The sequence below is a fragment of the Equus przewalskii genome, chromosome 4 (genome assembly GCF_037783145.1).
Source record: "Equus przewalskii isolate Varuska chromosome 4, EquPr2, whole genome shotgun sequence".
NCBI classification, from domain to species: Eukaryota; Metazoa; Chordata; class Mammalia; order Perissodactyla; family Equidae; genus Equus; species Equus przewalskii.
In genome coordinates this window covers 83,793,751-83,818,429 of record NC_091834.1, presented here as the reverse complement: position 1 = coordinate 83,818,429, position 24,679 = coordinate 83,793,751, and the positions used below count along the sequence as shown (strand labels likewise).

The 24,679-nt window shown below is 38.9% G+C and overlaps 1 protein-coding gene across 16 annotated transcripts in view; it reads left to right on the top strand.

Moving 5' to 3' along the window:
- Positions 1-24,679, top strand: part of TNPO3 (transportin 3) — an 87,425-nt gene that overhangs the window by 38,644 nt on the left and 24,102 nt on the right. For all 16 annotated transcript variants that reach the window (XM_008511989.2, XM_008512148.2, XM_070617678.1 and 13 more), the window contains 8 exons: positions 5,428-5,571; positions 11,813-11,988; positions 12,508-12,646; positions 13,962-14,108; positions 17,172-17,279; positions 18,988-19,079; positions 21,033-21,172; positions 23,652-23,843. In XM_008511989.2, coding sequence (XP_008510211.1) covers positions 5,428-5,571; positions 11,813-11,988; positions 12,508-12,646; positions 13,962-14,108; positions 17,172-17,279; positions 18,988-19,079; positions 21,033-21,172; positions 23,652-23,843 — 1,138 coding nt within the window. The remainder of the gene's footprint in view (positions 1-5,427; positions 5,572-11,812; positions 11,989-12,507; positions 12,647-13,961; positions 14,109-17,171; positions 17,280-18,987; positions 19,080-21,032; positions 21,173-23,651; positions 23,844-24,679) is intronic.

Genomic DNA, 24,679 nt, shown 5'->3' with positions numbered 1-24,679 from the left:
CGAACCTTTTGCCTAATGGTTTTAAATTCTAGTTGATAATCCTTGCCTTAATAATTTCATTGTGGTTTGCAAAATAATGTTTTACTAATTCTCTCATTCCTTCTACATATATATTAGTTTGCATTCTTCTGAGTTCCTATTAGAAAGGCAGGATAAATCTTAATTCTTTTTTTTTTTTTTTTAAAGATTTTATTTTTTTTTCCTTTTTCTCCCCAAAGCCTCCCGGTACATAGTTGTATATTCTTCGTTGTGGGTCCTTCTAGTTGTGGCATGTGGGACGCTGCCTCAGCGTGGTTTAATGAGCAGTGCCATCTCCACGCCCAGGATTCAAACCAACGAAACACTGGGCCGCCTGCAGCGGAGCGCGTGAACTTAACCACTCGGCCACGGGGCCAGCCCCTCTTAATTCTTTTTTAATTTCCTGTTTTCACAATAAGGATTTGTTTTAAAGCTGCCTCAAATGTTGCTGGGGTTCTGGCTTTCTGTTTATGGAGTATTATGGATGCATGGATTTTCACTGATTTAGGCTCTCCACTAAAATCATTCTTTTGATGCTTAAAATGTTATAACTTTGGCCACTGGAGCACTTCTTTGCTTCCTAACACAAAAAGATGACTAACACTCATCTTATTACCTTCTTGCCCCAGATCTAGAATTCTTGGTTCCTTTTAGTATTAGTCTGGGTCCAATCAGGAGAGACAAACCACCTAGTAATTTGTGGGAACGTTTAATATGAAGAATGATTAACTATAACAGGAGGTTACAGTTATGAGGGATTGCCTAATAATGAGTAAAGAATGCTCTAAAGAATATGGAAATAAAACAGATACAAGGAGCAGTCCTTAACCCCAAGGCTTTGATAGAGTTTCCAAGGAAGGAAGGAAGAGTTCATCCTTCTCCCAGGGCTGAGATCCAGACCCTGTTGGAGGGGCCATAGCCATGTGTGGTGCTGCGTGCTGCCGAAAATCTGTCTTCTCACACGTGCTGAAAATCTCTCTTCTTGTACTTGCTGGAAGTCTGCTTTCCAGGAAGCCCAAGAAAGCTGTTCAGGGAAAGTGTCTTACCAGAGGCTTGAGCTCTAAATCATCCTCCTGTCTTTGGTTGTTGCTTCTGTAGTTTTCCCTTAACTTTTACTAATGTGCATGGAAGTACTAAGAGGCTCCCTAGAGAATTCCCTGGTTTCCAGACCAAGAACTCCTTGCTTCCATTGTATAGAAGCAACACAATTTTTCTGGTATGGGATCAATTACTCCAGCCTGTAGATTAACCCCTTTTTTTCCTGTTGGCTCAGTGGCATAAGAAGCCCAGTTGTCTAAATGGTGGTCTTATCTTCCAATTCACTGGAATCACTTTTATGTTTCCTGATAGAAGCATTCCTTCCCTGGGGACCAAGATCTCCATAACAACAGAGACCAAAGTTGCCCATTAATGTCCCTCCTTTACTCTAAGTTCCTTGATTAGATATGATGTCATGGTAGTTAGATAACGGGATTCTGTTAGTCCGTGAATGATTGTGCTGGCAGAAGCATTACAAGTAGGGAAGGCAAATCTATATCCAGAATATGAGTCTATTCCTGTAAACACAAATCTCTGCTTCCTCCATGATGGAAGTCCGATGTAATCAACCAACCTTGTCCCCAAAGGGAATGTGCTGTACTGGGGACTCATTTTTGGTCTCTGCTGTTGTCGGAGTAGACATTTATCGGTAGTGTTAACCACTTAAGCCTCAGTAAGTGGAGACCCATGTTGATTTCATGTGTAGCCTCCATCCCTGCTACTATGTCCACTTTGTCTATGAGCCCATTGAGCCAGCACTGAGTGGCTGGGGAAGGAGGCTGACATCCTAGAGTTTGTCATTTTTTCCATCTGTCATTGAGAAATTCCTCTATAGTGGATGCCCTTTTGTGAGTATTCTCATAGGACAGAAATATCTCCGTAGTCTGTGCCCATTCATATACCTCTCCCTCAGACTTCCTTGTCACCAGTTTTCCAAATCTCTAATCATTCATCCAAACTGTTGACAAATTTCCATGAATAAGTGTAGATCCATATTTCTGGTCATCTGTCACTCCAGATGTAGCGGACAACCAAATATACTGCTTGAAGTTCTGCCCACTAAGAGGATTTTCTTTAAACCACTGTCCTTCACTACAGCCCCTGAGTGGGCCTGTAATGCTGTAGCTGTCTACCTGCGGGTGGTACCAGCATATTGCGCCCATCCATCTGTAATCCAGGCTTGAGTTTTCTTCTTCAGTTATCTGGTCATAAGGAATACTCCAGGAGGCCATGGGCGTGGATTGAGGGGGATGAATCAATGCAAGAAGAGTTGGTGTCAGAGGAATCTGAGCCATCTGTGCATGCAGCTTTCTTGTACCTTGCAGATCTTCCTGAAGTCAGTCTCTTATGTACCATTTCCATTTGATCACAAGTTGCTGCTACGCTTGCCCAACTTTATGGCTAGGTAGTTCAGGCAATACTCAGTTTGTGATGGGAAACCCAGGCCATGTGATCACCTGGTGTGCCATGGTTAGATGTTCAGTCTCTACCAAAGCCCAGTAGCAAGCCAGAAGCTGCTTCTCAAAAGGAGACTAGCGACCTTCAGCAGACAGCATAGATTTGCTCCAAAATCCTAGATATTTGCATCATGATATTCCTGCCAGTGATATTCCCCCTTCCCAGAGACTCCATATACTCATTAAATCCAGAATCTCTAGGAAGTACATTCATATCAATGAGTTTGGCTCAATTTAGTGTTATATTCAGCCTGCTTGGGTCTGACACCCTTAGAGTCAATCAGCTCTCACATATGTTTCCCAGGTTTCTTCAGATACCTATTGGCAAAGTTTTGTGATTCTCTTGGTGTATAAAGTATTTCCTCCTGTATGTACCCATGCCCCTGGAACATGCTGAGATTTAACCCTAGTTATGGGTGGCACAGAAGATGGTTAAGGGGGGTCTTGAAGAGAGTGAGCATCCCCTTTCAAGGCTTTTGTCTCAGATGAGGTTATTACAAGGCTTTCAAGCTGAGGAAGGCTAGTCTTCTCAGATACTGGAAGGCAGGCTACTTCCACTGGTAAGAGTGGCTTAGGGGTTCAAGATTATCAGTTTCGAGGCCAGCCCCGTGGCTGAGCAGTTAAGTTCACGCGCTCTGCTGCGCCGGCCCAGGGTTTCGCCGGTTCAGATCCTGGGCATGGACATGGCACTGCTCATCAGGCCACATTGAGGCAGCGTCCCACATGCCACAACTAGAAGGATCTGCAACTAAGGTATACAACTGTGTGCTGGGGGGATCTGGGGAGATAAAGCAAGGAAAAAAAAAAAAAAGATTGGCAACAGTTGTTAGCTCAGGTGCCAATCTTTACAAAAAAAAGAAAATAAAGTGTATGTCTTCCATTTAAAAAAAAAAAAAGGTTATCAGTTTCATTAGGGTCCAACCTGATGTCTCCATTCCAAGTTTCAGAATCCCATTCTTTACCACTCAATTTCCTGACTTTCACATGAGAAACTTACTGAGACTGTAAATTCAACTGTTACTTGTAATTCAGCAAGCCACACAATTAAATTTTATATATAAGTTTCAGCACCCTAGCCCTGTAGGTACAAAAAATAAGAGCTACTTTTAGAGATGTTACGGAAGCTCTCTGGTTCTCACTGTGACTTGAGCTAAGAGTTAACGGAGCTGAGCTTGTCATTTGCTTTTTGTAACAGCACTCAAATGAACTCAAAAGAATCCAGCCAACACTACAGTTCTTACAGTCATCATTACTGCCACATTGGTCAGGTGTAGCAGCCACTTGGGCTTCCAAGGCACTTGCTTGACTTAGCACTTCATTATAATTGACAAGTGACAGTCTGACTTGTGATGAAATCTGAAAAATATATCCCTTTGGTACTTAGAAATGTCTATAATCTTGTCATGTAGCTTGTCACGTTATAGAACCCAGAGAACGAAATTAGTCCAGAATTGTCAAGAAAAATAGATATTTGGCTGTAGTAGCAATGCCAAAGGCCTCTTAAAACCGTTTTCATTTATTTCCCTTACATTCTCTTTAATGTTTCTATTCAATCTCATCTTCTTGTCAGTATGATACTTTTGTGGGCTATTCAAATGGACCCATTCTTAAATATTGCATTGAACTTTTTGAAGTTTTTAGTATTATTCATCTTGCTCTATAGCTGAACTGAGCCTATCCTCTAATATTTTTCTCCATTTTGTTAATCCAAGAGCAATTCTTATTTACCTCTGCTGTATTTTTACTGGTGAGGTCTTCTGGCATTTATCTTTCAGCTTTTGAGGCCTTACTTTAAGAGATAGTGTTTTAAATTATATGGTTCTCAAAGAGGGACTAAAGATAACTCTTAGTTTTGAAGCTTTATTGTTGTATTTGATTTAATTAACAGAATTTGTTCTCTTCAGAGAAACTACTTTTAGATGTAAGGTTTTTCCAAAATTCTGTTATTGAGTTTGACTCAGTAATTAGAATGTACAGTCAAATCCTTCCATTTGTAAACATCATGCCTTATTAAATTGAAATGTCATTCAGGAGGCAAAAAGGCCAAGCAATTGTGTGGTGAGTTAACATTGAGAGTTTCAAAGATTCAAGTATAGGGTGGGGGTGGTTTGCCATGAACTTACTTGGATTTCTTTCTTTTTTTCTTCCTTCAATTCAGTTCAGTGCAATTAAACCTAATTAATAAGTATGCAAACATAGGGGAAGCATGGCTACTGGAAGTACAAATGTCAGCATTTAGATCATTATGGATTCCATACCCCCCATGCCTTCCAAACCCCATGGCAATTATGTTTCTAACCCGTTGCCTGCAAAAGTTATTTTTAAACGTTCTTTATCCAGAAAGAGTTGCATTACACTTTACTTTGGAAAAAATATACATCAGAAAAACAGTTTGCAAAGGGAAGCAATGGTGAGTTTTAGTCTGACTTTTCGTTTTACCTCTTTTATAAACTGTCATATTTATGGTAGTGTCACTTTTTGTGGAATGGCGTTATTTTCTAGAGTATTTTAATGCTGAAGTTGAAACATCGCCTTTTTATGTGACAATATACAGTAGTAGGACTAGCTTATTTCTGTCCTATAAAATCAAGGGTGTAGATGAGAATTACTTTAAGAACAATTCTATTGGTAAGTTTACATTAATGCGGAACTGGGATCTAAGAAACCTAGTTATTTGTGAAATATATCTATCTTTGGGCAAGTCTGTCACCTCTCTGTACCTACCTATGGAGTTTTAGTGGGGACTAAATGAATTAAGAGTGTTGAGAACAGTGTCTGTCACTTACAAAGCACTTTTAACTGTTAGCTGTTATTATTCTCATCCTTCTCATGATTACACCTGTAAGGTGATTGTAATATGGTTTAAATATAAAGATTGGCATTATTTGTTTTAACTTTTTTTCTTTCTTTTCAGATGACCTGTGTAGAAAAAGCAGGAACGGATGAGAAAATGCTTATGAAGGTCTTTCGCTGTTTGGGAAGTTGGTTTAACTTAGGTGTTTTGGACAGTAACTTCATGGCTAATAATAAGTTACTAGCACTCCTTTTTGAGGTTTTGGTAAGTAATGGTTTTGTTTATCAAAGTATTTCTGCCATATAGTCACTTAGAGTAACTATCCTTCTGGGACATAGTAGTGTTTTCAGATTTCTGCACAGTGATTGGAAGGTGTATAGTAAGAACACAGCAGTGTCCCTTCCTTGTTGCCAAGTACCAAATTAAGGCATTAGTTTTAATACCCAGAATAGAATGTATTAGTTAGGTTTAAGAGGAAAACAGTCTTGTATGTAAATCAATGATTTACCTATTAAAATCCAAGTAACAAAAAACCATTGGTCTCTTTTTTCCTTGTTTATCCAATAAGCCACTTCTTGTCTTGATTGGAGCATTTAGTCCACTGATATTTAAAGTAGGTCTTGATAAGTATGTAGTTATTGCCATTTTCTTACTTTTTTTCTGGGTGTTTTAGTAGTTCTTCTCTGTTCCTTTTTTCTTCTCTTGCTCTCTTCCCTTTGGTTTGATGGCTCTCATTAGTATTATGTGTGGGTTCCTTTCTCTTAATTTTTTGTGTGTTTATTATAGGTTTCTGATTTGAGATTACCATGAGGTTCATATGTAATAACCTGTGTAGATAGCAGTCTATGTTAAGTGATTGTCTCTTTAAGTTTGACCTCTTGCTAAAAAGCTCTACTCTTTTACTACCCTCCTCCCACATTTTATGTTTTTGATATCACATTTAACCTTTTTTTTGTGCATGTGTATCTGTTACCCTCTTAGCCTGGAAATAGATTATTTTAGTACTTTTGTCTTTTGACCTTCGTAGGTGGTTGATCTGCTACCTTTACTGTGTATTTGCTTTTATCAGTGATTTTATTGGTTTTTTTCCAGTAATTTTCTTGTTCTTATTTGTGGTCTTTTCTTTCTTTCTTTTTTTTTTTTTAAAGATTAACACCTCAGCTAACATCTGTTGCCAATCCTTTTTTTACCTTTCTTTCTTCTTCTTCAAAGCACCCTCCTGTTCCCCCCATACATAGTTGTATATTCTAGTCGTAGGTCCTTCTAGTTGTGCTATGTGGGACGCTGCCTCAGCATGGCCTTGCCTAGGATCTGAACTAGCAAAACCCTGGGCTGCCGAAGGAGAGCACATGACCTTAACCACTGGGCCACAGGGCCATCCCCTTGTGATCTCTTTTTCCACTTTAAGTCCCTGTAGCATTTCTTGTAAGGCTGGTTTATTGGTGATAAACTCTTTTAGTTTTTGCTTTTCTGGAAAACTCTTTATCTCTCCTTGCATTCTGAATGATAGCCTTGATGGGTAGAGTATTCTTGGCTGTAGGTTTTTTCCTTTTAGCACTTTAAATATGTCATGCCACTCCCTTCTAGCCTGTAAGGTTTCTGCTGAGAAGTCAGCTGATAACCTTATGGGATTTCCTTTGTATGTAACTTGTTGGCTTTCTCTTGGAGCTTTTAGTATTCTCTCTTTATCTTTAATTCTTGACACTTTAATTATAATGTGTCTTGGTGCAGGCCTCTTTGGGTTTATCTTGTTTGGTGCTCTCTGTGCTTCCTGTAGGTGGAAGTCTGTTTCCTTCCTTAGGTTAGGAAAGTTTTTAGCTATTACTTCTTCAAATAGATTCTGTGCCCCTTTGTCTCTCTCTTCTCCTTCTGGGACACCTATAAAACGATGTTAGTGTGCTTGATATTGTCCTGGAGGTCCCTTAGACTGTCCTCATTCTTTTTAATTCTTCTTTCTTTTATCTGTTCAGCTTGGGTGATTTCCTCTAGTCTTTCATCCAGCTTGCTGATACATTCTTCTATATCGTCTTCTCTGCTATTGATTCCCTCTAGTGAATTTTTTTTATATATAATTTTTTTTTATTTCTAGAATTTCTATTTGGTACTTGATATCTTTCTTTTTTTTGAGGAAGATTAGCTCTGAGCTAACATCTGCTGCTAATCCTCCTCTTTTTGCTAAGGAAGACTGGCCCTGAGCTAACACCCATTCCCATCTTCCTCTGCTTTATATGTGAGATGCCTGTCGCAGCATGGCTTGCCAAGCAGTACATAGATCCGTACCCAGGATCCAAACTGGCGAACTCCGGGCCACTGAAACGGAACGTGTGAACTTAACTGCTGCATCACCGGGTTGGCCCTCTCCCTGGTGAATTTTTCATTTCCATTATTGTAGTCTTCATTTCTGATTGGTTCTTTTTTATATTTTCCAGTTCTTTGTTGAAGTTCTCACTGAATTCATCCATTCTTCTCCCAAGATCAATGAGCATCCACATGACTCTTAGTCTGTACTCTTTATCAGGTAGATTGTTTATCTCTGTTTTGTTTAGTTCCTGTTCTGAGGATTCGTCCTATTCCCTTATTTGGAAGATATGCCTTTGTCTCCTTATTTTGCCTCTTTCTCTCTGCCTATATCTCTGTATTAGATAGATCAGCTACGTCTCCTAATTTTGGAGACATGGCCTTATGTGAGAGATGCCTTCTGAGGCCCAGCAGTGTGCTTCCCTCTTGTCACCAGTTCCAAGTGTTCTAGGAGTGTCCCCTGTGTGGGCTATGTGTGTCCTTCTGTTGTGGCAGGGTTGCTCTTGCTGCAGGTGCATGGAAAGTCTAGGCTGTCCCACTGGCCAGCTAGTTGTAATGCTCAGCTGTGTACAGCTACGATGGTCGTTTCAGTCACTTTATTGGGCATGGGGAACCCCAGCACAGATGGCTGGAAGATCTAATAGCACATTCCTTCTGCAGTTTTTCTGTTAAGTGATTAGTTCCCCAGCATGACTGGTTGCTAGGCTCAGGGGCTTACAATTGCTATAGGCCTCCAGCCTGCAAGGCTGTTGTCAGCTCTCTCAGTAGTGTAGCTGGGTGGGGCCAGCCCCAGGTATGGCAGCACACAGTTCTTTCAGGCATTGGAAGGTGGGGCTGATCCTCTGTATTGCTATTTTGAGAAGCATAAGTCTGCTGCAGCTGACAAGCCCCACTTCCTTCAGGCCCACACACCCTGTTAGTGCAGTCCTACCCCCTGCACACACCCCAACCCACTGAAGCAGATCCACTCACTCTGCTCCAGAGGCCCTGCACACTCCACCAACACAGGCCTGCCCCTTGGGCACACCCTGCCCTGCAAAGGTGGACCCACTTGTCCCTGCTGCAGCGGTATCCTGCCTATGCAGGCCCACAAATTGCCCATGGGCTTGCTGTTGGTTGGGGCTGGTCCCTAAGGCAGGCTCCCTGCCTTGGCTGAGCTGGGTTAACTCTAGTGCTCTAGCGGGTGGGGCAGACCCTTGTGCTAAACAGGCTAGGGGAAGAACTCCAATAGCATCTGCCAGTGTCTGTGTCAGCATGCCTGTACTAGGTCACAATAATGGCTGACACCAATGTCTTCAGTTCCTGGGGAGGTAGTCCCAGCCTGGTGAGGTCTCGCCTCTTCCTGAGATGCCCCCAGAGCCTTTCAAGTGAGTCTCTTTTCACCAAAGGACTGCACACCTTTTTTTCTGGTGATTTTATGTTGCTTTCTGACATGAGTGAATTTGCCTGTGGGCCCTGTAAGAGCAGGCTTTTCTTTCCGTTATGTTCAATAGCTTTTTTGGGGGTATTCCCTGTTGTTGTTAAGAGCCAGCAAAGCCAGATATTATGACACTTGTCTCAGTTGTGCTGAGTACAGAAGCTGGTTATTGTAGCAAAGCTCTCCTGCTCAGATCTTCCACTCCTCTAGGGAATGCTTCGTACCTTGAGATTGCTCCCAGCCATAAGGCACCACGGCTAGAGTGTGGGTTTTTCCTCTCCAGAAAGGAATTTCTGCCTCTTCCACCTCAGTCAGCACTGTCCCTTCTTTTGGGGGTTCTTTTTAATCCAGTTTTCAGTTCTCTCTGAGTGGTAATTGTTCCTGGGGTAGTTGTAAATTTGTTGTGTCTGTGGGAGGAGGTGAATACGCTGACATCTTCGCAGCAATCCCTTCTTCTTCCTTGTTTTAAAAGGTATAAAGTTGTGGTTTCTAATAATGGTCATTGGGCCTTTGAGGCAATTATAGATCAGAATATTATCTTTGTACCTTAAATAGTTTACTTAAACATCAGGGTATGTCTAGGATGGATTTTGGGTTTTGGGGATTGAAAGAATAAGACTTAATGTCCTTCTATGTACTTGTTCATTTCTTCCTTAAACTTTGAAAGTAGTAATGCCTGGTAATACATTCCTCTGTTTTGGTGGATAGGAGTAAGTGAGTGCTTGGAATAAAGGGGCTAGTTTTTAGAACAAGAAACATAGCAATATCTTAAGCACAGTAGTTGTGTGCTGGTACACTATTTTTTAGAAGATAGAAGCATGATACTAGATTGATATCTCTGTGAATTAAAGAAGGAAAAGGAAAGCACATTCTCTAAGGAAACACTTTTGACATTTCATTGTTGTCAGTGTATTTCTTCTGTCATTCTTGTATCAGAAGCTGAGACTCAGGAAAGTTGGGATGTTAATTGTTTTGCTAGTCATTGTCTGGGTCTCCATGTCTCTCGATGCCCTACCTCAATAATGGTAATTTTTATTCTCATCTCACCAGATTGTGTGAAGAGTAGTCAGTATAAATAAATTCAAATCCCACTTTTGTTTAAAAAATTTATAAATATGCTTACATATAAATGGAGAACAGTCTAGAATACACTTTAAACTTAAAACAGTAGTGACTTCTGGGAATAGAGATGGTGATAAGGAACAAGCTAAGTAGTGTGCCAGGATTATGTTATCTTCTCTACTGATCCACTGTCAGGACCCCTCTGCCACTTAAAAGAAGAGTGTTTCTAGAGTAGTGTTTCTAGAGTCAAGTGTATTCTTGTTCTTATATTCATTCAGTAGTTCAAAATCATGCCATATTTTAGTTTGCTTTATATTTTGACTAAAACTTTCTTATATAACTTTTTTCCTGTAATTCTTTTAAAAATATAGTACTTGATATATACAAAAGAATAAATTTGAGCATTTATTTAACTTTTAAAACATAGTAATACAATGAATATTTTTGAATCCACCACTCAGTCTAAGAATAACCTAATGAATAATTTGTATCTGTGCTCTCCCAACCCTGCTTAATATAGCTTCCTCCCTCCCCGACCCTGGAGATTCTAAATATCCTTGTTTTTTATTATTCACAGAAGACTAAGTTGCCTTCACTAAATTCTCAACTGTACTCTTCAAAATGGAAACCCTGGAGGCATCCCTTTTTGAGCTTTCTGATGTGCTCTAATTTGTATCAATTGCTCTTTAGATCTGCTCCCCAGCTGTCATCCTGGGACTTCTCTTTACTGTGCTTCTGGATTGGATTAACTCTTTTTTGAACCTCCTCAAATACCTTCCCCAGAAGGATATGTGGGAAGTAAACTTTGAGTTTTTGCGTGCCTGAGAAATATTTTTATTTTACTTTCACTCTTGATTGATCATTTAACTAAGTATAGAGTTTTAGGTTTTTTCTTTTTTTTAAAGATTGGCACCTGAGCTAACATCTGTTGGCAATCTTCCTTTTTTTTTCTTCTCCCCAAAGCCCTAGTACATAGTTGTATATTCTAGTTGTAGGTCCTTCTGGTTGTGCTATGCAGGACATTGCCTTCGCATGGCTTGATGAGCCATGCTAGGTCCGTGCCCAGGATCTGAACCAGTGAAACAGTGGGGCCACCAAAGTGGAGCACATGAAATTAACCACTCAGCCATGGGACCGGCCCCCACTTTTAGGTTTAATATTCCTTCTCTTCAGAATTTCCAAGACCTTGCTGTCTTGTATACTGGCAGGCATCGTTCCTAATGAGAAGCGGGATAACTGTCTGATTTTTGCTCCTTTCTATGTTACCTTCTCCTCTTTTCCCCAGAAGCCTTAAGAATCTCTGTTTAACCTTGGTATTCTGAAATATCATGGTGATGTGTTATGTATGGATCCTTGATACTTGTTGGACCCTTTCATTTTAGATGGTACTTGAATGTCAGAAAAAAGATGGAAAAGATTTCCACAGATTAAAGTAGGGCAGGAAACACATGGCATTGCATTTGGAAGGACTTGATGGAAAAAAAACAATGGATTTTAGGAGTCATGTGACTGTAATTGAGGTACAAGAAAGGCTGTTTTGCTTGGCATATAGGGAAATAGAAATAGGACTGTGAAGGTTGATGGATGTTGTCTCATCAAAGGCCATGACTGTTAGGTTGTTAGGCATTTAAAGTACATGTTAGGAAACAGGCTATAATTGTTTTCCTGTTACTTGTATTACAGCCTAATCATACTTCTTAAAGTTTTCCTATTCCTGTTATCTCCTAGCAACAGGATAAGACCTCATCCAACCTACACGAAGCTGCTTCAGACTGTGTGTGCTCAGCTCTCTATGCCATTGAGAATGTGGAGACTAATTTGCCATTAGCCATGCAACTTTTTCAAGGAGTCCTAACATTGGAGACTGCCTATCATATGGCTGTGGCACGTGAAGATTTAGACAAGTGAGTAATTATTTAAGGCAGTAGTTCTGGGTTCACATGCAGTCTGGTGTTCTTCTAAGTCACTTTTCATTATTTATTTATCCTTTGTGATTCTTTGTGACTGTAAATATATACACTGCACCCTAAAGATGCTCTGTTATTCTCATCTGAACCGAGAGTGGCGAATTGGATGTAGAAGGAGAAGTTGTAATCATAGAAAGTAGCAATTTTTTGTACTTATGAAGGGTAAGGCTCTAAGAAATAGGGATGAACTTTGAAGTATCAAGTGTGGTTTGATGGAAATTTTATTCAAATGTTTTAGTAATTGAGAATTGGAACTGACTTATGAGTCGTTTGCTTATATGTATGAAAGTATGTGATGTAAGAAAAGGTGGTTGTTATGGAGATCGTGGTACAGCAGATAATCACTATATGTCTCTTAGGCTGAGGATCCTTCTATTTGATTAATTGTGTCTGTGAGTATGTACATATAATATCCAGATTTCTGACTTGATGCTCTCATTCGTCTTTCATCTACAGAGTTCTGAATTACTGCCGTATTTTCACTGAACTATGTGAAACTTTTCTTGAAAAAATTGTTTGTACTCCAGGCCAAGGTCTTGGAGACCTACGAACTCTGGAACTGCTTCTTATCTGTGCAGGACATCCTCAATATGAGGTAGTGTTTATACTGTGGTAAAGCAATTATTCTCAAAGTTTTATGTTGCATATTGTCTATATTGTCTCCTGTCCAGCTTTTTATTTGTGGGAAATTATAATCTTATTTTTAATTAATGTGATATTGGGCTTTCTTCTATATTGGATTCTTTGTTTTAATTATATTTGGACTTCTTTGAATCCTGTTCTGTTTTCTTACCTGGTTAGCTGGACTGACTGGTGTTGGCATCTCAAGGAACCAGTTAGAAAGGAAGCCTATTACCTTTCTACTGAGTCCCCTCTCTAGCTCCAGTTATTCTTTAGAGCTTTATAGCTAAAAAAAAAAAAAGAAAGAAAGAAAGAAAAAGGAAAGACCAAATCTTAACTGTACCTCCACAAGTCTTAATGTCCAAAATTGTTCTCCGAATTATGGATGGGAATGAGAAAGAGATTGAAAGAACTTAAAGAGTGTCCTTCATTCCAAAATCTCTATGACACCCTACCTCTTTTAAGTTTGCTAGATTTAGAAAAACAGTCTCTCCATTTATTCAAGAAGCTTTACCTCCTCTTAATAGTCGAAGAAGTGAGAGAGAACTCTCAAGTTGCGTATTGTTTTAAATAGTCCTATTTTGGATCCTTGATGGGAAAAGAATGGTAGGGCCCCTCTTTGGGAGGGGCACAGTAGTCCTGTGACTCTCAGCCCTTTTTCTGTTATCACACAAAAGATAATATTTATTTGTTTGACATAATCTCATGAGGATATCTAGATTTGGATGAAACTCAGAATTTTTTGGGGAGGAAGTGTAGCACTACATAATAATTATCACTCCTGTAAACAGTCCCATATGTAAGATAAGCTATGGATAAAGTCCCAGACTGTCCCACTCAAGAGAGCAGGTGAATAAAAGTGGCAAGAGATTGGTATGTTCAGGTTTTTGTAGATGGTTTTTCTGGTAAGAGGTTTTCTAATCTAAAACATAAAATGAAATTATTTCAGAATTTGGGGAGAAAACACTTCAAAAGAGACTTCCATGTCTGTATCTATTTTTCTGAATTCAGAATCTAATATACTGTTGGAGAAGGTATCCCAGGGCTAAACAGGAAGGTAAAGCCGGTCATTTTAAATGGAGTTTTGGGCCTAATATGGGAAGGTAATTTGGGAGGATAATAATAAATCTGCTAGAGAAAATGTGGCTGCTTAACTGGCTCTACTCCTAGTATTTAAAAGTTTATCTTCTTTCCTATATGCCCTAGCAATAATAAACCTGTCTTCTTATTCCATTTCTTTTCTGATTCAAATAAACCATCTTTTCTCTTTCTCTCTTTTAATTTAACAGGTAGTAGAAATTTCCTTTAACTTTTGGTACCGACTAGGAGAGCATCTATACAAAACTAATGATGAAGTTATTCATGGCATCTTCAAAGCCTACATTCAAAGGCTGCTTCACGCCTTGGCTCGACACTGCCAGCTGGAACCAGACCATGTAAGTTAAGTTCCCGTCTCTACTTCTTCAAATCTTAATTTCCTCGTCTTTTCAATGCTAATTTGAAAGGGAACTCAAAAAGACAGAGAATAAAACTAATGGAATCTGTAGGTTTTTTGTTACTCTATAGCTTAACTGAAGAAGTCAATACCAATAATACTGAAGAGTATTAGGCCTGTATAGAAAGAAGTCAGTCCTGCCGAGCCAGTTATTCTTCTCCTGGGAATTTACCTCAAATAATTCTGCAGAAGAAAAAAATAGCTATTTTATGTACCAAGCATTATCTATAAAAGTAAAAAATGGTAAATCCGTGTACAGCAATAGAAGAAGAGTTACATGAATTGTGATGTAGCAACTTAATGGATCATTGTGCGGCACTTAAAAGTAACTATTGAAATAGTGATGGTTGGTATGCTAAATGAAAAACGTCAGAATGTAAAATTTTATACCCTCTATTTTTTTTTTTGGACAGCTGAAGATTCCCCCTAAGCTAACATCTGTTGCCAGTCTTCCTCCTTTTTTCTTTCCCCTCACCCCTGACCCCTCCTCAGTACATAGTTGCGTATAGTTGTGTGTTTTTCTGGTTCTTCTATGTGAGCCGCCACCAAGCTTGGCTACTGACAGAGGAGTGGTATGGTTCCGTGCCTGGGAACCGAACCTGGGCCACCGAAGTGGAGCATGCCAAACTTAATCGCTAAGTTTTGTATACTTGTGTGAGGAGGATTTGCCCTGAGCTAACATCCATTACCTCCGTTGCCAATCCTCGCCCTTTTTTTTTTTTTGCTTGAGGAAGATCTGCCCTGATGTTAATCTGTGCCAGTCTTCTCCTACTTTGTATGTGGGATCCCTCCACAGCATGGCTGATGATTCGAATAGGTCCGTACCTAGGATCTGAACCTGCAAACCATGGGCTGCCAAAGTGGAGCATGTGGAATTTAACCACACAGCCACAGGGCTGGCCCCAATATGCCCTGTAACTTTTTTTCTTTCTTTCTTTCTTTCATTTTTTTTTTGATGAGGAAGATTGGCCCTGTGCTAACATCTGTTGCCAATATTCCTCCCCTCCACCCCCAAAGCCCCAGTATGTAGTTGTATATCCTATTTGTATGTCACTCTAGTTCATCTATGTGGGATGCTGCCTCAGCATGGCTTGATGAGCACTGCGTAGGTCCATGCCCAGAATCCAAACCCGTGAACCCTGGGCCGCTGAAGCAGAGTGTGCAAACCCAATCACTTGGCCATGAGCCGGCCCCTACCCTGTATTTTTAATAGTGTAAAATATGTGGTTGGATTAAAACTAACACAAGAGTAAAATATTTGTGTGAGGATTTGGAGACTAATATGATCCCCCCCTCCCCTCCCACATACATGCACATTTTTCTTTATATTATTTGTACTGATATTATAATTTAAAAGAAAATATAGAAATAATCTGTTTGCTTAGAAGAAAGTATACTAGAAATATTATAAAATAGTCCATTGGAAAACTCTTTAATCTCCGTTGTTTAGTCTCTTCAAATTTTATAGCATTTATTTCATCCTTTTGGTTGGTTGGTGGGTTAAATCCTTGTCCTTTAACGTAGAACCTGGAAGTGAGTTTTTTCCCATTGCTTACAGTTAAATCTGACATGAAAACTGTCTGTTCTCTTCATTTTAATGTCAGTATTGTTGTTTGAGTCATGGTATTTTGTCTTTCCACAGAACCTTAGTGATGATCTAGTCTAGTGGTTTCCAATACGTTTTTTTTTTTTCAATGAGGAATCCTATCTACAGCTACATCTTACTTGAAAGCCTGATATGTAAATAAAAGCAGGGCCGCTCTGGTTTAAATGGCTCTGCTTGCTTGATCCCCTTCTTCCCTTTGCTAGTTGCATGGCACCATGTCCCTTGCAGGTAATTCCTTACGCTTGTAGGTGTAGAGTGCTTTGTAATTTGTATAGTGCTTTATAACTCATTGTCTCATATGGGACACCCATCATTTCCTCCTTATTCCTTGACTTTAATTTCTTCATCTTGAAGCAAGGAGAATGAACTAAATCAACTCTGAATAGTACTAAGGGCTTTTTCCAGATATTCTTGGTCCAAGATTCTTATACATGCCCTTAACCATCTCACAATTGGTCAGCCTTTGTTTTCTCATAGGAGTGTTTTGGAATAAGAAAAATATAAGAAGCATGAAATATAAATGATCTCTCTATTTTTTTTGTTGTTGTTGAGGAAGATTGGCCCTGAGCTAACATATGCTGCCAATCCTCCTCTTTTTGCTGAGGAAGACTGGCCCTGGGCTAACATCCGTGTCCGTCTTCCTCTACTTTATATGTGGGACGCTTACCACAGCATGGCTTGCCAAGCAGTGCCATAAAGGCACCCCAGATCTGAACTAGCGAGCCCTGGGCCACCGAAGCAGAACGTGCGCACTTAACCGCTGTGCCACCGGGCCGGCCCCAATCTCTCTATTTTTTAATGAAAAATTTCAAATATACAGCAAAGGTGAAATAATTTTATAGTGAATATTTATATACCTACTCCCTAAATTCTATCATTAATATTCTACTGTACCTATTTTATTATGTATCTGTCTACCTATATAAAATTCTTTTTAAAGTCTGAAGTTCTGTTCTACATCTAGTTATTGTGATAATGATTGATTTGGGTAGATCTTGAACCATAAAGCTTCAGAGGCTTATTCAGTGCTAAAAAGCTAGACCTTATCTAGAGAGACTTGTAAACTCTTAAATTACCACCTCTTCCAGGTCACTTCCCACTCCCACCACTCCAAATTTTTCTAACAATAGAGCAAGGTGTTGCTTGGAAATGCAAAAAAAGAAGAAGAATTATTTATTTCTCATAGTAAAGGTGGAGGATAGATTATATTGACACTTGACATACCTGAAAGTTTGGGAGACCATAGTAAAATAAAATATCCTTGTGATTTAGACAATTTATCTGTTATTCGTTGGGACTGGACTGCTTAATGACTTTTTCTTCTTTGTTCTTGATTTTATAAGGTCAGTGAAATCCTTAGTGAGTTTAAGACAACTGTTGTCTGATTTGAAATTTCAGGAGGGGGTTCCTGAGGAGACTGATGACTTTGGGGAGTTTCGGATGAGGGTATCAGACCTGGTGAAAGACTTGATTTTCTTGATTGGGTCTATGGAGTGTTTTGCTCAGGTAAGCCCATTTGGCGATTCTTCACAGTTTATGGATCATTTAATTGTGTTCACTTCTGTGTCTTCTATAAATGTTCCATCTTTTTCTTCAGTCTCAATGGCTAAGTGGGACACTAGATATTCAGGTGCCTAGCACACTGCCTGGCATATAGTAGCTATGTTTATGTAGTATCTTACAAGCCCATTGCAGTCTGTGGATGGTTCAGTTATGGTTTACTCTAATACTCTTACTAATGAGAGCTGTTCTGCTTGTCCAGTTGGAGTGAAAGATCGTAGATAAACCTTAAAGCCCCCAAGATACTTGTAGGGAATTTGGACCTAGCCAGGAAAAATAGGCAAGTTTTTCTTCTTTAATAATTATGTTCCAACTCCTGGCAACTCTTAGTTATTTGGCATTTCCTTGTCCACACTGATGGTTAGATTCCTGTGCAGTTTCATCCCAGAGGTGACTATACTAGAGTAGAAGATTCAGTCCTGTGGTTTTCCTGACAGTCAGTAACATTTTACCTCATAAGGTTGCAATCATCACCATTCCACATCGCTTAACATTAGCATAATTACAGGTGGTTTTCGTTTTGCTGGATCATGCTCTGAGATCTGAAATACCAGTTTTGATGCTTTGTCAGCAATACTAAACTAACCTTTTTTTTTTGGTAACCCAGTCATTTTGTGTATTTTGGGGCATAATCTGATCTAGAAAGTATTAATAAAATTCTAACCCTTTTTCTTTATATTAAGCAAAGTGTGTTTATTGACTTAATTACAAAGGGTTGGGGATTCTTTGAAAGCACATTCAGTCAGGAAGATCCTCAGGTCACAGGCAGATGACCCGTGCTCAGATTTCAACTCTTCTCTCACTGGCTCTGTGGCTTTGAGCAAGTTACTTGTTCTTCTCCAGACCTCAGTTCACAAATTTACATAAATTATCAGTTTTGTCTAAAATGTGCTCTGTGGAACACCAGTCCCATGAGATGTTCTTTGGCAAAAATGAAAGTTCTGTCATCAAGTAAAATTGGGAAATGACTTAAGTAGTATGTTAAAGGCTCTGTGAAGTCCTGCAACAAACAGAATTGTTTAATTTTGTCTTACCTGGCAGCATCTGTTTTTTGATTACAGAAATCTTACTTGGACTAACACCTGGTCATAGCACAGATAGTTATACCCTGGGGAATTTCTGGACTTCTCTGAGTATTCTGCTTGGTCTCCTATTTTTTTCCTTGCCTTGCACATGGTATTATGATAGGTTCTTCTAAACAGCTACTTTTTAGGAATGTAGTCTCTACTACTAGTGTTGATGCAGACAAGTAGTTCAAACGATAGAAATGTAAAGCTAATGCATATATAGAGGATTTATGTTGTATTTCAATTTTAAGTGCGTTTATATATTTATCAGCTATTATCAGGACCAGGAAAAGACACTCATGTAATATGTTTTGTTTTTTCCATAATACTCATTTTGTGGGGGCAGACAGTAATCATAATATACTCTTGGGGACCTAAATGGGTTTATTTCAAAAATTAAATTAGTAGTTATAGTTAGTGAAGATGTGAAAAACGAAAATAATATTCTCCCTTGGCTCTGAGAGATAGTTAACTAGATTTCGAAACAAGGAGCTGGATTTATTTTAACTAACAGGATTTTTTGTTTGTTTTGGAATTCTATTCTGTTTTTCTTTTAATGGATCCATAATCCACCTCTTCTTCTCTAGTTATATTCTACTCTGAAAGAAGGCAACCCACCCTGGGAGGTGACAGAAGCGGTTCTCTTTATCATGGCTGCTATAGCAAAGAGTGTTGATCCGTGAGTGTCTAATAAGTCTTTTGCTGGGAACTCTAAATATCAAAGGAAGGAAAATTACACAATTTTTCTCATATGGTGTATGTTGGAAACTCACAGAACTTCTATAATACTCTCTAGTCTTCTGACTTCTAGAGTCTAGTCCAGAGTGGCATGCATTGCTGATATGTATGTTTTAACCGTGTTTCCTAGAGTTAAAATTATTTTGTTCTTGATGCTAGGAAAAGAATGCTGATTTATTTTTCCAAACGAGGCTCCTTTGTGAAAGTTGGTATAATCAAAAAATTGTTAGACTGGTAAATTGTTGGCACTTGATTAAAAGCAGGTGATTAGGCACTAATTTGGCTCTCACCTGCTTTTGTGATCTCGGGTAAGTTGTCCTTACAAATATTTAATTATATTGTTTTTTTTTTCTGTCTCATAGAATCATTTGTGAGTTTCAGAGGAACAAGGCATGGGCACTGTTCCACTTAAAAGAGCAGCAAAATCTAAAGGGCAGTTTTTATTTTTGTTATTGCCATTGGAAATTGTTTAATTACTAGAATTTGGTTTGCAATTGCTTAGAGAAATTCTATTTATTATTTTGACGTGAATCCCTAAAAACAGAATTTACTTTGTGCTGTAAGTTTATGAATTGATGTTAATATCTATCACGTTTTCTTGTATCATGATTGGATACTTGCAGTTGAGCTCTCTATCCAGGCCTTGATTGGAGAGATTGTTAAGGCATGTATTTATATAAGTACAGAGCTTCTTTCTTAGCTGCCTTTCAGGGCCTAGTCATTGAAATCTTTTCTTGTTTCTAATCAAGTAAATATTCAAGGAAATAGAGTAGGTTTGTTTTTCTTTATTAAGAAGTTCTGGTTCTGAATTATACACCATACTGTTTGCTCTTAAACCCGTTTTGGTATGTTTTGGAACATTCAGTGACAGTCTGAAGATTATTAAAATCACTAATATTGTAACCGATAAGTGCTGGTGTGAAAAAGGATGGGTAGAGAGTCTCAGTGATTAGCTTAGGGCCCCTAGGAATCATAAGGCATAGATAAGAGAAGATTTTGTTTTGTTTTTTTGTTTATCTACATTTCAAGCCAACTGCATGATTACATTTTTTAGTGTATATAAAGGGCTTCATAGACTCGTTTATCAGCAGGGAGCACTCTTGCTCTAATCCAGGATATTATTTACTTTTAAACATCTTTCATTTCTGGATTGTGTTCTGCTATTTTGGGGACGTCCTCCACTCTGCTTAAAGAACTTCAGCTAGTATTCTTGGGGAGTGAAAAAAGAGAAAGAAAGGGAAAAAATAAATTCATGGAGCTGTGGAAAGTATTTGGTTAACTTTAATTTTCCCTTTAATTTTGGTTCCAAGTCAGAGCACCGTTACCTGTTCTGCAGCTTGTGTTCTTGTTCCTTTATTTAGTCAGCTGGCCCACCCATTCTCACCTGTCCTTAGAGTTTCCAGTATCCAGCTGTAAGAAATCTTTTGGAGAATAACAACTGATAGAAAGTAATCAATGAGAATTATTCATTCATTTGACCATTTGGCAATATTTATTGAGTGCCCACTATGTGCCAGGCACTGTTCTAGGTGCTGCAGATATAGGAATAAATAAGATAAGAGTCTTTAAAAGAAGACATTCATCCAAAGTAAATGCCTGCCTCTCCAATTTGAAGAGCCTTATTTTGATAGCAGGATGTGTCTTTAGACACTTCACTGGTGTTCAAAAGATTAAGGAGCAGTATGTTTCTGAAAACAATATCTTTCATTTCTGTCTTTTCCCCTTTTTTGAGGATTTAAAGAACTTTCACCCAGGTGTTAAGCACTTTTATCCAAATGGTTATTTATTTAGAAAGAAGCCCCCTTAGCAATGATTTCTGTCATTGCAGCCTGTTATTTGGCCAGAACCTAACCTCTGAAATCTGTAACTGTGAGTGCTTGCCTTCTGTACTCAGGGAGAACAATCCAACACTTGTGGAAGTCCTAGAAGGAGTTGTCCGTCTCCCAGAGACTGTGCATACAGCTGTGCGATACACCAGTATTGAATTGGTTGGAGAGATGAGCGAGGTGGTTGATCGAAATCCTCAGTTCCTTGGTATGTGTGAACTCTCCCTCTGCTGCTGCTTCTGATTTTTCTGATTTTCTTCTTTCTCTTTCTTGCTTTTGCTTATTTTCCTGCTTTCTCTTTTATTGATAGGTAGGATGTTTCTAGACACTGAGTAAATACTATATTATGAGTTATTGCTTAGTTGATAGAGCATTTATAATGTGATCAGACTTTGGAGAAAGGACCTTTGAAAGATTACATATCTGGAAAGGGAAGCAGTTTGCTACCAGTACTGTGCTTCAGCATGAACATTTCTGTCTTTGATAGTGTTTGGCATATGCCTGAGCTAATCGGACTCTCCTGTAGTTCTAACCTGGAAGCTACTGATAGGCTAAAGCAAAGGAGAGGGTTTTTCAGTGTTAAATACGTGCTGCATTTAAAAACTAAGAATTATCATTTGAAACGAAGTACAAATTAAAATGAAGAGTGTTGAGTTATAGAACCTCTGGCTGCCGTTATTGATTTGAAAAAATAACTAAAGATCATATAAAGTAACTTTAGAATTGAAAGTAAAGTTATGAATAGTTTCTTCTAACCCCCTCTTTTTTTTTTTGCTTGAGAAAGATTGTCACTGAGCCAACATCTGTGCCAGTCTTTCTCTATTTTATGTGGGATGCCACTGCAGTGTGGCTTGACGAGTGGTGCTTGTTCCAACCCCAGGCTGCTGAAGTGGAGCGTGTGAACTTAACCACTATGCCACCAGGCCGGCCCCTAACCCCCTCATTTTGCAGAGAAGGAAAAGGAAATCCAAAGAGACTAAATAATTTGTCCAGGGTAATATATATTAAGCCCCCCTGATATTCAAGAATGATATATTCTGAGAATTTTGAGAATCCCCAAACTTGTGAAAAGTATTGTTTCAAGTTTGATATGTTTCCTGTGTTTATCTTTATTACCATCTTTCAACTTGATTTTAATTTTTTAATTTACACATCTTTTTTATTGATTGAAACTCTTGCTTAAAAAGTGATGTGTTCCCTTTTTCTTATTTCTGTGTACAGTGCACATGATAGACATACTCACATCATAGCTGAGCCACTTTTCAAGTTCATCATACCCATTTAAAATTTTTTCCAAAATACCTGTTTTCTAACTCTTAGATTTCTTCACATCTATTATCCACCTCAACATTTGGCTTTTCTGAACGATTTTTTTTTTTTTTTTTTTTTTACAAAGAAACAAAGTGTGTTTGTTTATTTGTTTAAAACCTATCATTCAGTACCACCTTGGAGTATCTCATTCAAATTTGTGCCTCAGCAGTAAGACAAATTGCTACATGTTCATACTTAATCTAGAATAGTCAAAACCCCCAGTACTCAGTTTCAGAACCACTGAAGTCTACAGTAGTAGAGTTGCTGAGACTAGGTTCTGGATTCTTGTTCTTCTGATTCCTAGGCTAAATGCTTTTTTTGTGGAGTGGGGCAGGGGGGCTCGTGCTGGGTTGGTGCATTGTATTAGTCATTAGACTAGAAATGGAGATAACTTTTAAAAGGGCTTTAAGACATTATTCTTTCCTTTATGGTTTGGTATGAGGTTGCTCGGAAGTACTCATAAAGTGCTCTTTAACCATGTATGATTTTTCTGAAGACTTTTTTCGTAGAAAAACATTCTCAGTTTTATAAAGCAAGGTAAAAGATAAGTTAAATTTGCTCTATAGAATTTCACCTTTGGGGCCGGCCCGGTGGCGCAGCAGTGAAGTTTGCACGTTCCGCTTCTCGGCGGCCCGGGGTTCGCTGGTTCGGATCGCGGGTGTGGACATGGCACCGCTTGGCACGCCATGCTGTGATAGGCATCCCACATATAAAGTAGAGGAAGATGGGCACAGATGTTAGCTCAGGGCCAGGCTTCCTCAGCAAAACGAGGAGGACTGGCAGTAGTTAGCTGAGGGCTAATCTTCCTCAAAAAAAAAAAAAAAAAAAAAAGAAATTCACCTTTATGATCAGTTTTCTTGGAACACTTAAATTTGCTAAAAAGTAAAACATAATTCTTCTAGAAATGCTAAAGATCCACCTGCATGTTTTTAAGATCTTTTGTAACTATAAAGAAGCAAGTATAAAAGTGTCAGCTTTAGCTAGCTGTCATTGTCCTGATTAGTGTAGGCTGTTTTTACTAGGTGATTCATCTCTGAGTATAATGGTAACTCTCTGAGCTTTTCATTTTTCTTACATTACCTTATTGTTGATACTTGGATGGTCATATTCACAGCCGTTTTCAAACTACTCTGTGAAACCCTAGCAGCAAGCATCAGTTGACTGCCATGAGGGAAGAAATGGAAGATGGATAGATAGGACTCAGGGCTCCCTGACACTATGACAGTGAGGTCAACCCCACTTTTGTATGTTTTATATATTGGGGTTTGAATACATTTCATATGATTCTTTTGCTTTAAAAAAAAAAGCAAAAACAAACTAGAAGTTTTCCTTGAGTTTCTTATGTGTAATCTCTACTGTATGGTGTTTCTCCTTAGACCCTGTGTTGGGCTATTTGATGAAAGGCCTGTGTGAAAAGCCTCTGGCTTCTGCTGCAGCCAAAGCCATTCACAACATTTGCTCTGTCTGCCGAGACCACATGGCTCAGCACTTTAATGGACTCCTGGAGATTGCCCGTTCCCTTGATTCCTTCATGTTGTCTCCAGAAGCTGCTGTGGGCTTGCTAAAAGGTATTTACTTAAGATGTTAACCAGCAACAGTCTCCTCTAAGCTGCTTCTGGGGGTTATCTTACATCAGTCATGTCCTGGTTTTCCAGTTTCAGTTTGCTTAGTGACGGGAAAGGTGGCTTTTCCACTCAGGGGATAGGGTGTTGCTTATGTGTACATGCTTTCTTTTCTTAGAATATTTTAAGGCTGTATAACTAATTCAAACTGCTTATGGTATGTAGCGCAGACCTAGATTTTGGGTGGAGACAACACATTCAAACTAAACATAATTCTTTTCTGTGTTAAGAGAAGAATAAAAAAGGAGACCAAATAAGCATTCCCATACCAAAGAAATAAGCTGAAATGTAAAGGTAGTGTGCCTGGATCAGTCCTATAAGTAGAAGCCAAGAGTGTTGGTCTCTTAGTGGTCTTTAACCATTGCTGATCAGCCTACACTGAGTGATTGCCTATCCAAAGGCAGCCAGCCAGAGTGGTGAGGAATCTCGGAGTAACAGAAGAACTTAGAGATATTTAAACTATTTAAAAAAGAAAGGCAAACTCAACTATTTCCTTTCTGTTCAAAGCACTCATTTTACAGATAAAGAAACTGATACCCAGAGAGGATGCCTTACCTAGCTCACAGATTCTTTTATGGTAGAACTAGAATTAAATATCTAATGTCGGCCCTTTCTTCCAAAAAAATTTTCTCCATATTCCTCGGACTTCTCTGATGATAAGAATTGCCTACAATACTTATCAAAAATAAAGGTTCTCCTTGACTCACTCAATCAGAATCTCTGGGAAGGCTGAAAACCATTCTACTACAGTACATGAAAACAGCTTTGGCATTGGCTTTGTG